At 40.0% G+C, this 16,110-nt stretch overlaps 1 protein-coding gene across 1 annotated transcript in view; it reads right to left on the reverse strand.

Annotated features, from left to right (window-relative positions):
- Nucleotides 1–665: 665 nt before the first annotated feature.
- Nucleotides 666–16,110, reverse strand: part of CNTNAP2 (contactin associated protein-like 2) — a 1,798,324-nt gene continuing 1,782,879 nt past the window's right edge. The window contains exons 22-23 of the mRNA XM_012662081.1: nucleotides 5,353–5,433; nucleotides 666–1,015 (exon numbers count right to left, since the gene is read on the reverse strand). Coding sequence (XP_012517535.1) covers nucleotides 816–1,015; nucleotides 5,353–5,433 — 281 coding nt within the window. The 3' untranslated portion in view covers nucleotides 666–815. The remainder of the gene's footprint in view (nucleotides 1,016–5,352; nucleotides 5,434–16,110) is intronic.

The following is a 16,110-nucleotide window of genomic DNA, read 5'->3' on the forward strand; positions in this document are numbered from 1 at the left end:
TTCTAACAGCCGGTCACCATGGTATTGTAGCTGATAGTTACAGATATTAAATAGGTCTAAGACTATGTACATGGAACAATATCATCTTGTAGAATTCAATGAAAAATAAAACCAACAGCCCCAATACAAGCTACTTTCCCTGATTCTTTAACACTTCTCTACAGCTGTGTTGGTTACGTTGCTACACAACAGGTGCTATACACCCTCTTCCTTCAGCTGCTGGTGTTCGCAGGAACCCTCAGAACTGGCGTAGATTCAGGTCTCTTTGAAAACTGGCAAATAATTGGTTCTCTTTGCCCCTTTCTTTCCTTTTCCAATTTATAGGACATCAAAAGAAATATTATTATATGAACACAAACTAGTCACTACAACAGCCCCTTAAAAGTTGACTATAAGCAAAAGGAAGAGAATGTTGGGGGCCACATGTATGTGCATTGGCTTTTCTCAAGAAAAAATATCCACATTCTAAGGGCTCTTAAAAATGTAGAAAACTTGCCCTGTTACCACGGGTTTTTAGAACACCTCTAAACACACACAAAATAAGACAGATATTACCTACAAATTTCAACTGTTGCTTAAACTCTAAAAGCATTTTTTGTATTATTTTGTTTTGATACAGAAGGGGAAACTCAGCTATAAAGAAATAGTAAAAAGGATTTTTTGTGGTGCTCAGTCTCAAGAAGATTCCTTTGCTTGCCTCCCCCAACTTGTGCTGATATTTTAGGATGTGCTCAGAGTATGAAGCAGGGTGCTTTTGTCCTTTCCCTCCTCCCTAGGAACTCCCTCCTCCCATCCCATAGCTAAACAGCCACCCCTCAGATGAGCCATTCCTTTTTGCTTTCGTCAATGGTCTCTGTGAAATTGGGGTCGTTGTTCATAATGGCAGCATCCGCGCTCTCGGCCGACTCCGCTCCCTTTGCTTCGTTGGTGTGGTAGGTGCCCTTGTGACGAAACATGTACCGAATGAGGAAGACCAAGGTGCAGAGGATGGTGAAGATCACCACGGCAATGACCCCTGGTGGAGACAGGAGAAGCCCTGGAGTTAAACAAATCCTGTATATCCCTCCAACACCTCTTCCCCTTGTCACCGTAGTTCCCGCAAACATTACCCTTTCCCCTGTAAAACACACACTTCAAAACAATGAAGACAACGAAATTGAAATAAGACTCTGCTTTTGTCCATGCAGGGGTAACAAGAACAACAGGAATAACTTGTCTTCCAGCCAAAAGTAACTAGCACTGGGGAAAACTTATGAAACAACCGTTTTTGGACATTGGGCAACACGTGGAGCAGAACCATGATGTCTGAGAGAAGAGATGAATCCTACATTTTTCCTAGTTTTCTCACTGGCGGCGATTTCTGGACAGCAGTGCAGGAAGGGGCAGCTCAAGAAAAACACAATAATCTCCCTCAGTCAAGGGGGGAGGGAGACAGACAGACAGACACACACACACACACACACACACACACACACACAGTGCTATGCATAGAAGAACTCCAATAATCTGCACAGATTGGAATCCATGCTGAATACTAATATGTGCATGCACAGGATGAAATTCCACAAGGCCAGGCAAAGAGAAATGACTCAGGAGCTGTAAGCAGAACAATTTCCAGAGCTCACACAGGGCCCAATTTTCTATGCTCTAGAAAATTTTTTTCTAACAGCTGGTCACCATGGGATTGTAGCTGATAGTTACAGACATTAAATAGGTCTAAGACTATATACATGGAACAATATCATCTTGTAGAATTCAATGAAAAATAAAATCAACAGCCCCAATACAAGCTACCTTCCTTGGTAGCACAATGGAGAGACCTCATTAAACAAGCAGGATACTTAATATGGACTATAGGAGGATGGTGCTGAGGACATTTTGCTAAAATAGGCCTAAAGACTACTCTAAATCTGCCTTTACAAAGCTTTGAAAAAGACTAAAAAATATCAAGCTGCAATGAACTTAATTGTCTGCCAAAACAAACCCCAGTATTTACTAAAGAAAGACAATAGAACTCAAAAACTCAGTATAACAATAATGTCTAGCATCTGATAAAAAAAAAAAAAAGGTAGAAAAATGTCACTCAACGAGGAGGAAAAAAAATCAGTTAGAAGAAGATACAGATATGACCGAGATCATGGAATTAGCAGATAAGGACATTATAACAGCTAGTATAAATATGCACAAGGATTTAAAGTAAAACATGATCATAATGAGAAAATGCAAGATATAAAATGAAGCAAAGTGGAACTTGAGGTAAAACACAACATCTGAAACAAAAAAGCACTGGTTGAAATAGAGATTAGACAAGATAGAAATAAGTATAATTGATCTAAACATTCCAATTAAGCAGAGAGTAGATAAAAAAGGAGCCAACTGTATCATGTTTACAAGACAAACTTTAAATATGAAGAAACAGGTCAAAAGTAAAAGGGTGGAAAAAGATATACTATGCAAACACTAATCATAAATAAGCTGGAATAGCTATATTAATGAGACAAAGGTCAAGATTATTAGTAGATAAAGAACATTTCATAATGACAAAAGTGTCAATTCATCAAGAGGACAGTGATTCCAAATGTGTATATAACTAATAGAACTACAAAACAGATGAAGCAAAAACTGATGGAAATGGAAGAATTATTCCAATTTAAAATTAGAGTTGGAGATTAACACTCTTCTATCAGTATTTGATAGAACAAATTGAACAGAAAAATCAGTAAGACTTTAGAAGACCCTGAACACCACTATTAACAAACTTGACCTAGGGCAATAATACCAATCCTACAGATCTTTCTTAAAACAAAGGAAGAGAAAACACTATTCAACTCATTTTATGAGACCAGCATTATCCTGACACTAAACCCAGACAAAAACATTACAAGAAAAGACTATGGAGCAATATTCTTCCTTAGCAGAATTTTAGCAAATCAAACCGAGTAATATGTAAAAAAGATAATATATTTAATATTATGAGGAAGTGATGCAAGGCATCATGATGCATAGGAATCCAAGGTTGGTTCAACGTTCAAAATAAAGCAATATAATAATTTACCACATTAAACAAATAAAGGAGGAAAACCACATGATCCTCTCAACAGATGGGGAAAAAGCTTTTGGAAAACTTCCAACACCCATTCATCATAAAGCTTTCAGTAAACTATGAATAGAAGGAAACTTTCTCAACCTGACTAAAGCTAATATCCCACTTAATAGTGAAAGACTAAGCACATTCCCCCTAACTTATGGAACAATGCAAGATGGTCAAATCTCAACACTTTTATTCACCTTTGCACTGGAAGCCCTAGGCAGTGCAATAAAACAAAAATAAAAAGCATCCAGATTGGGAATAAAGAAGTAAAAACTTTTTTCTCAGAAGACTTGCTCATTTACGTAGAAAATAAGGAATATACCAAAAAAATTACTAAAACAGGAAATTTAGTAAGGTCACAGAATACAAGTTTGATATGTAAAAGTACAATTGATTTTTTTTTATATCAGCAAGAAACACTTAGAAAATGAAATAACACCATTTATAATTGCACAAGTTGAACAGAGTTGTTCAAGACTTTGCACTGAAAACCATAACACCTTGCTGAGAAAAAGTAAGGAAGACCTAAACAAGTGTGTGGATACACTGTGTTTAAAGGTAGAAGTACGAAACATTGTTAAGATGTTCATTTATAAGCTCGGTACAGTGGTCCAACCATTTTGGAAAACTGGGAATTTCTTATAAAGTTAAATATCTACTTTCTATAATACCTAGCAATTGTACTCATAGGACTTACCAAAGAAAAATTAAAACTTATGTTCACACAAGACTAGTGCAAGAATGTTCATAGCAACTTTATTCATAATGGCCCAAATCTGGAAACTTAACCAATCATCTATCAACAGGTGGGTAGATAAAACAAATTATAGTAAATCCATTCAATGGAATACAACTGGACAATATATGCATTATTGATACATGCAGTAATGTGGATAGGTCTCAAAAACATTATGCCGAGTAGAAGGCACTATATCCTATATGATTCCAGTTATATGAAACTCTAAAAGAGGCAAAACGAATCTAATGGTGACAAGAAGCACGTCAGACCTTGCCTTGGTTGGGAGTGGGGCGGGGGACAACAGAGGGACACAAGAAAGCTTTTTAGGGTGATAGAAATGCTCTCTATCTTGTAGTGGTGGTCACGGGTGTATGAACCTGGGAAAGTCATTGCCCTGTTACACTTAAAGGTGCACATTATGTTTTTAGAAAGCAAAAAACCAGTGAGGATTTGGACCTTAATCAGACTATACAGAACTGTGGACAATGTGATTTAAGCACCATTCTGAATGTATTCTAATTTTATAGTCATCTGTATTTCTTAGAAAGGAGTCGTGTACTTTCTTCCTGTAGAAAAGAAACTTACTGGCTAAGCCATGTTGGTTGGCCGAGTTTGAAATCCTTGAAGTGTTTACAATATTAGCCACACTCAGAAAGGCAGGAAATATCTTTGTGGAATAAGGCAGAGGAGCAGGGAGAGAAGAACACAATGGCGACAGGGCTATCAATAGTGTGACCCAAATGTGAGGGACCATCCTAGGAGAATCAAATGATTCTGCAGCCGTCCATGGCAAGAAGAAAAGACTGGAATATTTTAGATGATTTTACTATTTTTTTCCAGATTATAGGGGTACAAATGTTTAGGTTATGTGAATTACTTTTGTACAGTTGGAGTGAAAGTTATAAGCGTGCCCATCCTCCTGGTAGTGTGCATTTGTACCCATTAGGTGTGAATTTACCCATCCCCTCCTCCCAACTCCCTCCTGCTTGATTTCCGTTGAGTTTTACTACCATATGTGCACATGAGTGTTGATCATTTAGTTCCAATTTAATAGCGAGAGCATGTGGTGTTTGTTTTTCCAGCTTTGGCTTATTAATTTTCTGATAATTTGTATTAAGATAACTGTAACCGGACTGGTATATTCCTTCCCATTTTCATAGCAAGCTACCCTGGACCATCTGGGATGTGCGAGGGTGAGCGTGGAGAAGATCAGAGGAGATAAAGCAATGCCCTGGCTGTGGTCACTGCTACTTACTTACATATCCGGATTCTGTCTAGCTCACCACTACCCTTTTTCCTCTTTTTTTCTCCCCCAAAACAAGCCAGCATTGGAAAGTAGCCAGGTTACATTTACTACAGTTTCTCCACATCATCCTTCATAATCTATGTCCTAGTTAAATGGCAAAATGAATAACATAAAAATCTAGACAATGCTTGTTTTTTCTAGACTACTATTTAACTGAAAATTATTACTTTCCACAGGTGAGCAGCTGCACGAAAGGCTGTCCTACACATCACCTACCTCCAATGATAGCCGAGTTCCTGTTGACTCCATTTCTTATAGCTTGGCCTTGTCCTGGGTTATATGGAAAATCTGCACTGGCTGCACAGAAAGAAAGAAAGAGTCAAGTGTACCATTGATCCCAAATGACTTGGTACCTGTTTCTTCATACAACTCTTCCACACTTCCAGTTTTCCCGATTGAAATCACCCTTTCAGACGGACTCATCTTGCTATTTTCTCCCACAACAATCATAGCAACCTCCATCCCTGTTCCTGTGGTTCCTCTTTTCACAAGGCCTGGATAAAACACTATTGCTCCCTTGGAGGAATATCAGAGAATCCTAGGACTCCCTGAGCTGACCTGCTCCAGTTCCCTGGACAGACAGACTTATGTATTACAATGTTTTCTTGCATTTGGTGGAAATCTGCCTCCCATCCACTTTTATCCCATTCACAACTGGTGGCATTGAATGTATTTTTAGATGAGCTTTTTACAGTGACAGTATTAAAAAGTTTAAAAAGGAATCATTTCTTTAAACTGATATTTCAATGGCTCTAACAAAAACACTGTACACTTCAGGAATTTTTAAGGGGGTAATATTTCATAACAGTTAAGAATTATTAACTGCCTAATCGATTTTCTGTGTCTTTCCCTGTTACAAAATTCAGGATCAGTTGTATTAACCGTTTCTCCATGAAAGAACAAATTTTAAGGCCAAGAAAGGCAAATAGATCCTGAAGTCTTTCTGTAGGTCAGCAGAGTATCTGATCATCTACACAAGGTGATTCGAGAACTATTTCATGTGTGTGTCTGGACTTCTGTCCGAGAAGTTAAGGTAAATCTTCCGACAGACGCAGATTTTCCTGGAGCAGATCGCCTTGGTCTAAAGCAGAGCTATGGCTACAGGATGGCATGAATTAAATGTTAGGTCATATTTCTTGTCGCCTTTTGATAAACACAGAAACCTCCTGAACTCCTTTTTTGTCTCCCCTGTCCCCCACCCCGTCCTGACATTCTTTAAAAAAATATGAACCTTCAAATTATATTAAGTATAGTGACAAAAAGTTACAGTGGTAAATTATTTTATTGTGTGATATTCATGATGCTATGAAATGGTTTGCTTTTCTGTCTCAGGTAAGGTGGCTGGTAGCGTGGTTTTCTCTGCTCCAACGCCCACCTTATTGCATGGCATCCTTGGCCACGAAACTGCAGACAAATGCAGATGCTTAGAGATATTGGTAGGCTTCTCCTCGATTCCCTTGAAGTTACTGATATACACAGTAGTGGAAAGTGTGGAAGTAGTGCAAGAAATGACCCAACATGACCCAAGAAGAATGACAGGTGCTAGAAGAGAACCTTTAAAAATACCCAGGGTTGCCTTTGCTGTAAATCCAAACTCACTGGTGTGGAGAAGGAGGCCTCCCTTGGGTTGAATTTCTCTCCTGCCCCTTCCCTTATAGGGTCACTTCTCTAACTTAACATTCTAGGGACACAGATTCCTGATGCTGCAGGTTCGCATGACTTTGTTCACTCCTCTGGCACCCTGGACATCTGGCTTACCTTCTCTTTGTCCATCGAATCTTACTTCTTTGCTGAAAGTGCACTCAGCCACCTCAGATTAAGTGGCCAGTCCTTTAAAGGCAGAGCCCAATCTAAATTATGTTTGCATTTCCAATGACTAGGAATGCAGTAACGAGGACTAAATGGAGGTTTGTTAACTGGTATAATTAAAATCAGTTTATTAAGAGGTGTATAAACATTGTATAGCTTCTAATAATAAAGTCTTCCATCCAGGTATAATTTTGAAAGTCAGCTGCCCCTTCTCAACTAAATCCTTGAAGTGAGGCAGCATTCTTATTCTTCCCAACGAAGAATGAACATACTGAATATAGAAAAGATACGCATGATTCCTTGTCTGTTAGACTTTGGTTATCGTTAGAAACAATCAGTGGACAACCCTGAGAGGTCAACAAACTCTTATGAAATTCAGGACAAAATTCTTTTCTTTTTGCGTGAGCATTCCTATTTTCATGGCTTTATTCATAACTTAAGCCTGGCTGTCCCAATGCATGTGAGTACTCACTCCCTCGAGGCAAAGCCATTTTATTCTGGCAATCAGAGCCATTGCTGTTTTGATAGATATATTTTATTGCAACTGTCCTTTTGCCCAAGTACCAACATCCTTTTGGAAGTGCATGCAGAGAAAAACAGAGCCCAAGAGATACGACTGGGACGTGGATGATGAACCTTATCCACGCCTATGCTTCCCCTGCCCAGCTTGCTGGGAGAGCTGAGCCATTTTAGTGGTGCTGGAGTATCATGGAACCTATATTTTGGAAAACATTGTTAAGTAGGTCCAAAGTTAGAGTGTTAATTCAAAATAGACTAGATATTAACAGTCTCAAGACCAGACTTACATCAAATAAACACGGACGATATTCAATACACTTTTCCTCTGGATCCTCAAATGACACTACATGATAACCAAGACATGGTGCCATCCCAGCTGATTTAGTTTCTCATATGAGCACATGTATTTCCCTTGCACGTGTCCTTGTTTGTCTGGTCATTCCATTATATTCATAGACCATGTTTCCACTGGACCACCCAGAAATCAGCTCCCCTCCCCTCCTCTACGCAGCACAGGCTGGAAGGACATACTGCGGAAGAACGGGTGATGGGAGAGTCTTCTCCCAGGAGCACGCTTAGCAACAGCCTGGCCGACGCTTCAGAGCCCACCACGTGTGCACTGCGACGCTTCTCACCCACAGAGAGGGCAAATATACTGTAGGTCCTGAAACATTCACATGTGGCCACATTCACACTTTAACACACAGACGTTCTTCCTTTCCATTGTCTTCCATGTGAAAAGCAATCTGAAAGTTCACGACTGGTGCATTTTCCTTTTTCCTTCTTCCATTTTCAGGAAAACAAAAAGGAAATGAACACACTTTGTAAGAGCAGGCCCAGGGGGAGTTGCTTTCCATAATTACACAGACATAGTAGGATAGTCATATATTCGAACTGGAGAGTAAAAGTATACTTTCCTTTCCCAAAAAGGAATACACACTACGAATGTTTCATTCCATTCTTAAAGGTCTTTTGCCCTTTTCTCTACCAAATTCTTGAAAGGCTTTACTGCAAGAGCGAGATGATAACAGTATAATCAGCACCTGTTATACCTGTGTGCTGGGCAGAGGTGAGTGTGGTGTCCTTCCCTTGGCAGCTGCAACCACCAGGACTCTTGAATGCCAGTGACAAGTTCTGAACTCCGACATTAAGCAACAAAGGCCCCAAATCACCACGTAGGTTGTTTATATGTGATGAGTAGTAAAGCTCTAAATTCTAGGATTACGTGAAATTAGTCATCATTTGGCCTATAGTTTCCTCAAACAAAACTTTCTAGGGCCAGGTCCAAATCTGAAGTTCTATGACCATGGAACAACTTTCAAAGGCAAAGTTGCAAAAATGGCAGAAAATCAAGTGGTGAGCTATGGTGGAATCAGCCTAGAAGTGTTTTCCTTCTATCACGGAGTGCCAAAAATGTCATGTTAATTTATGTGAAATTCAAATTTTGGGAACTGTTTAGGAAATAATAATTGCACTTCCTACAAGCCAGAGATTGTTCTAAGTCCTTTTAATGTATTAACTCACTTAATCCTCAGGTGAACCTTGTGAGGTTGGCACCACTGGAAGGATAAAAACTTGTTCGAGGTCACGAGACCAGGAAGTGGTGAAGCTAGTATTTGAATCCAGGAAGTAGGCTCCAGAAACCGTTTCTTAAACACTAACCTGAACTATCTCTGATACGAGGCCATCAGTCTACACTGGTTCTATTAAATAATCAGTATCATTGCCTGGTCTTAAGATCACCAATCAATTTATCCCAGTTGTTTTCTGTGGTTGGTGGGCTGTCTGGGGAAGCCAATGACATCTAAAAGTTTCTGACTGTACTCGTCTTTCTTCAAAAGCTGTGTGAGAGACATTTTATCTTACAAAGGATAATTCCTCATGATGGCAGCGTGAACAACGTGGCAAACTTAAGAACTCTGAGCCAATACTGTAGAAGAACAGTAACCCACCATTCCCTTGGTAACAGATACGAACCCCTGATGGGACAAAGCAGAACAGGGAGAATGGTTATCACCATTACAGAAACACTTATGGAACTAGGAATTATTCTAATTGTGCTTTAAAACATTGTTGGAATATAATTTGATTCCATTTACAGAATGCAAAAAATAGAAGAGGTTTCAAGGCAGGTGCTTAATACTACAAAGTGATTTAAAAGACAGTTATAAGAATATTAAAAAAAAATTGAATTCTTTATCCTCCGATTTCTTGTCCATCCCAGTAAGTAGCTAGGGAGAAGAGGGAGAAAAAGCATTTTTTTTTTTTTTTTAACTGTAGAAGATAAATCCAGTGGTTGTGGTTATCTACTAAGTTTCAAAATATGTAAAATTGTAGACTTTAAGCTCAGAAACCAATTGCAAATAAAACACCTTTAAGTGCCTATAAAAATAAATTGCAATTACCTAACATAAAACCCCCTACAATGAAAGGCGCTAGAAGCTTCAGGTTGTCATGTATTAGAGACAAAAAAAATTAGATCATATCTGACATCTCCTGGAGAAAAATGTCTCCATGGGAACCACCGGAGCTTCAGCATCTAAAGTGATAATTTGAGACACTTCAACAAAACTGCAGCTATTAATTATAATGTAAATTGCAACATTGTTTTTGAAGCAGGGTCTGGGCTAGACGATGTATATATGCCCTGTTCTTCCTACATTCGTTGTTTTATTTCACTTTATTCTCTTTTCGAATCTGAGTTAAATGGCAGAAAATGATTTTTCTTAATTTGCTTTAGCCATTCACTATTGACTGGTATTTTGGAAACAGATATGAAAAACAAATGGTTATCAACTAAGATGCTAAAGAACATTGTTTTAGGAGAATCCTGCTAATCACATTTTCAGGAGGGAGAGATGTCTCAAGGTCAGCAGGTTTTATGTAGGAGAACAGTATGTGGCACATATTGACCAAGCCCGAGTCCCACATTTCCACCCATATCCTTCACTGCAGTTTCTAAAGGAAGCTAGCCAGCCAGAATTTGATTTTACACGGGAAAGGGCTTATGAATTTCTGGCTTCTGACTTGTAAAGTTAAACAAGCCTTCCATTTCCAGCTTCTTAGAGGAGAGAGGAAGTGGCAGCTGCGTGATTGTCCAAGATCCAGGGACCAAAAGAGGGCAATTGGATAGAAAGAAACAGAACATACTTGTCATCGTCTGTGATATGTTGTGATTTTTGAGTAATACCGATTTTTAGATGAAAGTACCTAATGAGCAATTGATTTTACTATATTCCCACTTCCCATCATCGGTCTCCTAGCTAACTTCTGAACTGTCTCAATTGCCTTCAGGAGGAAGAGTTGCTAATGCTCCCAGACTAGGCTGACTTTGCATTCTTTAGTCTGATTAACTACAAATAGGTATTTTAGTTGGAAATAGCTTGTTAATAAACAGGTTTGTATTTCATAAAATAAACACTAAGGTAGATGGTTGTCCATTTTCATGTTAGACAAATGTCTTATTTCTCCTCAGGTGGGCAAATTGTTCCTTTGATGTTTAGTTGTAATTGTTTACAAATCAATTGTCAAAGCTATTGTTGGATAATACTATGGGTGCTTGCAGAGTATAGACTGTTACAGCTGGCTTTTACAGATTATTTAGCCCCACAACCTCTCTCTACAGCTGAAATGCAGAATGGATGACGATCAGGTCAAAGCCATGTGGTTGGTAGATGCCAGAGTCACTAGAACAAGGATGGGGTCTTTGGACTCCTCATTCAGGACTCTGTCTGTGCATCTTACTGTCGTTCTCAAAATGAGCCTTGAAAATCTAGATTAGAGAGTATGCAGGAGGTTGTGCTCAGGTTATTTGCAAGTACTACATCATTTTATTTAAGTGACTTGAACATCCTGTGGATTATGGTATCTGAGGGGGTCCTGCCCCAGATACCGAGGAAGGACTGTACTCCATCTACTAATGTTGTCAGACTCCTCTTTGGTGAGTTTTGTCATTTCTTTTCCTTTCTGACCCAGGGTGTTTATAAATCCATGTTGACGCTAACAGGAGGGCAGGAGTGAAGAAGCCCCAAATCTGGGGGAATATGATAAATTTGGGAATTTCCATTTAAACCCTCATTTGAGGGAAAACACTATTTCTCCTGCTGGGTGGTTTCCAGACTGCACACAGCAGCAGTAGCAGGACTCTCCCGTAAGGGGCTGTCACTTCCTATACAAATAGGGCTGTGGATGTCAGGGATAAAAAGGACCCTGTACTCGTATAACTGGTGGGTTCTTTGGCCTTGGCAAAGTGACTGTAACCTCTTTAGGCTTTTTCTTCCTCCTTATACCCAGGCTAATGTGCCTTTGGGGGAGAGCAAAGCAATTGATTCCCGAGAGCTGTCCTTCGGAGCTTTCGCACACTAAGGTGCATGCATATCACCTGGGACCTTGCTAACAGGCAGGTTCTGATCGAGTTGGTCTGGGAGCCTGCATTTCTAACACTGCATTGAACACAGACCTCACTTTGAGTCGCAGAGCTCCGAGACCCTTGGAGGTTCATATCTCCAGCTGTTCGTGTGTGTTTTAATTTATCGTGGTGCCTGAGAGAGAACAGATGATTCCTTCTGAGAACCTTGTCTTTTTTTCCCCCCTTCTTTGAGCGAATCATTTGTGTGTGTTTAATGATTTGCCTGCCAGAATGTGCTATGGGTTGATTCCTCTAGTTCCATTTCTTTTTAGTATTGCAAAAGCTATAATAGGACCACCACTTTAACTTCTGATTATAATTCTTTAGTGTTTCGAATGTAGGGGGGAAGTCTATTACTCATCAATATTAAGAGCCGTTTAAGAAGAAACAGCCAAAAAATTAATAAGTGGTTATCTTAGATTTGTCCTTGGATAACTTCCCTGGATAAAAAAACAAAAATAAAGTTGGTTTTCTAGAGCAAGTATAACAGGAAGGGAAAATATCGTGATGTTGGCACTTAGGTTTTTGATGCTATCGATGCATTCAAAAGCATATATGAGAGAGAACAGATTTTTCCTGGAGTTTATTGATTTGTTTTTGGAAAAATTGTTTCCTTGCTGCTGGATCTTGCATGAATGGGCGTTGTGCAATGACAGAACCCACCAGCCCAGGACAGAAGGCCCGAGGCCACATAGGCATATTACGTCATGTCAAATATCCTGCAGTACCAGAGTGACTGCCTGTGGCTTTATGAAATTCCGCATCACAGATGTGGATGTTCACCAAGCCTTGTGAACATACCTGCTGTACAGGGGTCTCGCCTGATAAAATCTGTGGTTTTCTTATCAGCAAAGCAGTATTAGCAAGAATTGGTTGTCTACTGAATCACAGAAATAGCCTCAATTTCCAAGGAGAGGGTCATCGAGAAAATACGACAGTAAGAAGAGAAAAGCAACCACTAATCGTAGTTAAGTAAAAAATGGATATTTTAAGGACATTCTGATGTAGTTCACCTCTCCTCACAGACAGTGCTCAGGGATTGGCACAGCGCATAGGACGAAAGTCTTCAGGCGACCCTGGATCTATTGTCTTCAGATTTCTGCTCAGAAACATCCACTGGGCCTTATGTAAGTAAAGGCATTGGACTTGCAGGATTTATGCATTGAGAGCTCAGTGAAAAATCACTCTTTTATTACCTAAAATCTAGGCAAGAGATGAGCGTCATCATTTGTGAGAATATTTAGGCACATGATACCATTTTGGAACGAGGTAAGGATGATGGATTTCCTTTTACTACCTCTGTGGAAGTTTCTAGTAAATTCAAAGGCCGTAATTTGACTGTGGATGGGTCTTTTCGAAATGACTGGATATTGCCAATTTGCTTTTGTCATCATCATATGTCTTTTGAAAGACTACAGTGGATAATGAAATGCATTTTGAAACATTTAATCTTCTGCCATAACCTCTATATCTCAATTTCAGAAAATGCTGTCTTCAGTTTTAGACGACGAATATGCTGCTGCACTGTGGGCTGGCTCTGCCCACCTTTGCGGGATGTCTGTGTTGCAGCTGCTAGTTCATCAAAACGTGAGGCTGACCCTTTTTGTTCTTAAGCTTTCGTACACTAGTATATAGATGAGGAGGGTCGCCGAGAGCATGGTGGAGTGCGTCCAGGTCTCAGGCTGCCGAGCCGACTCTGGCTCCACTGTGTGGTCTATCAGAAGGGGAGAGTGAGGAGACCTAAAGTGCTTTTAAAAATTAATTCTGCACATATTTTAAGTCTTTTATCAATGCCCCATTGGGATCTTGGTTTTGAAATACTCTTTGCAGCTGCATTAGCACAAGTGAAAATTTATAATTCTAATCCCAAGACAAATGTCTCTTCCTCCAAGAAGGCTGACTTCAGAAAACTGAATATGAAAGCCTTTTTGAACTGTTCTCTTGAATTAACCTCAGATCTCAAAAGACAACTGGCTTTGCTTGTCAACAGGTGGAAGGGCTAATGGTCACCAATGAGAATCTTGTGAAACAAATTAGCCTTGGTTATTAAAGCTTCCTGATGTTTCCCCACAAACAAATTCCTCCCTGGTACCGGCTCATGTCATCATGAAATTAATGTGATAAAGTTCTAGCACAAGCCATGTGGCTCATAGTTCTCATTCGTGTCAACAGAGCGTGAAAATGTTTAATTGGCTCTAGCAGCCTTGCAGATGATTTATTCCATGTCAAAAAAAAAAAAAGGAAAATGGAAAAAAAGGGAAAGTATTTAGTAGCAGAGATTTCACCAACAGATATGCAAATTACATTTTACATGTCTGCGTTATATTTAAATGATGACAGAAAATAGTAAGACAGTTCAGAATGAACTGGAATTTTTTAATGTTTAAGTTGAAAATTTTCATTGAGAGGAAGGAAAAGTGGGAAAAAAAAAAATCACTGAATGTGAAGTGTGCACGTCTAAGTTTTCTAACGATGCTACTCTCTGTATACTTTTGAGCAAGGTGCTGTCAACAAGGCTGCAAACGTTGCCTCACAATCCCGACTGCACACCAAGAATCGCTTGGGACGGGGACCAGGTGCCAGGATTGCCAGGAGCTCCCCAGGTGATTCTAATGTGCAGCTCACATCGAGCACACCCACTGCCTGCCCATGCAGTGTTCACTGAGGGAATAAATACGTTTTCTGAGTCGTGTTTTCCTTTTCTTGAAGCTGAGGCTGGTCACGTCCACTCAGCCTACCACATGCGGCCACTGTCAGGATAAAACAAAATCTTGCATTGAAAGCATGTCAGCAATTAAAGTCTTCACAAATGTAAATGATTGTTACTTTTGTCTGTATTCCTTCCAGTTTTCTAAAAGTTAAAATTCCCAATTATTGAAAACCGTTTTTAGCTTTTTTAGGGGGAATTTTCAAAGCAATTCATCTCATTTTCCATGTTTAAAATAACTCCACCCCACATTCATATGGATATTTATGTACATTTGCATTTTAATGTAAAGTTGATTAATATTTTAAAAATCTTTCAGGGTTGCTCCCAGACGCTCAACAGAAAAATCTGCCCGTCTTTAGACATTTTTGAATAGTTTATGTAGAGCATGTGGAATCAAAGAAAGATCTCAAATGAGTGAAGCAATTTTTCATTTGTTATTGGTATTTACGTGGTGGCTTATCTCTGAAAAGCATATAGTGATGGGTCAAAAACGTCATCTAGATAACGTTTCTGCAACTGTAGAGATCACAGGCAAGGACACAGGTCCTGATTCTCTAACAAAGGGGGAACTAGCATTTCTAGGTGGTGACTGACAGGTTCCCTTGGGAGAATTTAGACCTAGGAATTCTGACAATAGTCTTTCTAAATGAGTTGGTAATGAGTCGGTAAAAGAAGGGATAGCAGATAATTTGGAAAGTGTTGTGCTCCCCCAGTGGCCCCATAGCTCAAGGACATGGTGCTATTAAGAGATGCTTTAAGTGATATTGAAGGATACTCAGAAACGCGGCAGCGCAGTAGGAAGAGTTAGAGTGGGAGACGGATGGGGGCAGGGACGACACTGAGCTCAAATCTCTTTCCTTCTCCTGGCCTGCTCACAGCATTCCTGTGGCACAAAATAAGGCAGAAACGAACAGTGTGACTTGCTGGGGTCAGTGGTTCTGCCATCAGTGGAGAGGTCACCATGGCAACATGTAAAGCTCTGCTACCCTGCACTTAGCCAGCCCCACGTGACAGAGGCTAACAGCTGAAATGATTGCCAGGCACAGACCCAGAGAAAATACACCTCTAAGTGCCCGGCCAGGTGGAGTGGGTGGTGGAGGGTGGACTGTTCAAAGTCATAAACTATGAGGGGAGAGATACAGAGGCAGAGGAAGATTGGGAATGAAAGAGAAAACTACAGCAGGGAGAAAACGATGACCTTAGAAATGATCCCAGAGCTAGCTGTTTGTACCTGGTTATTGAACAGTGGAGTTTCGGAGAGTTAAATTGCCCTGGTTAGGAAAGAAGAGAAGCCTTACACGGAGGCAGCCCCTGACATGTTCTAGAAAGCAGCACATCTAAACAGAGAATGGCTTGCCAGCTGTGAGATGCTGAATGAGAATCCAACCCAGCGGCCGCTCATTTTGGCCACTTAAGTGGCGTTTTGCTCTTCGATCATTTCGTGGTGGCTGAGCCCTGGAAGAGCACCGCCCCCCCACCCCGCTTTTCAAAACACAAGCCTGCCAAACCTATTCTTTCAGTGACGTGG

Source organism: Propithecus coquereli, unplaced genomic scaffold, assembly GCF_000956105.1.
Source record: "Propithecus coquereli isolate 6110/MARCELLA unplaced genomic scaffold, Pcoq_1.0 Scaffold75, whole genome shotgun sequence".
In the NCBI taxonomy this organism is placed as follows: Eukaryota; Metazoa; Chordata; class Mammalia; order Primates; family Indriidae; genus Propithecus; species Propithecus coquereli.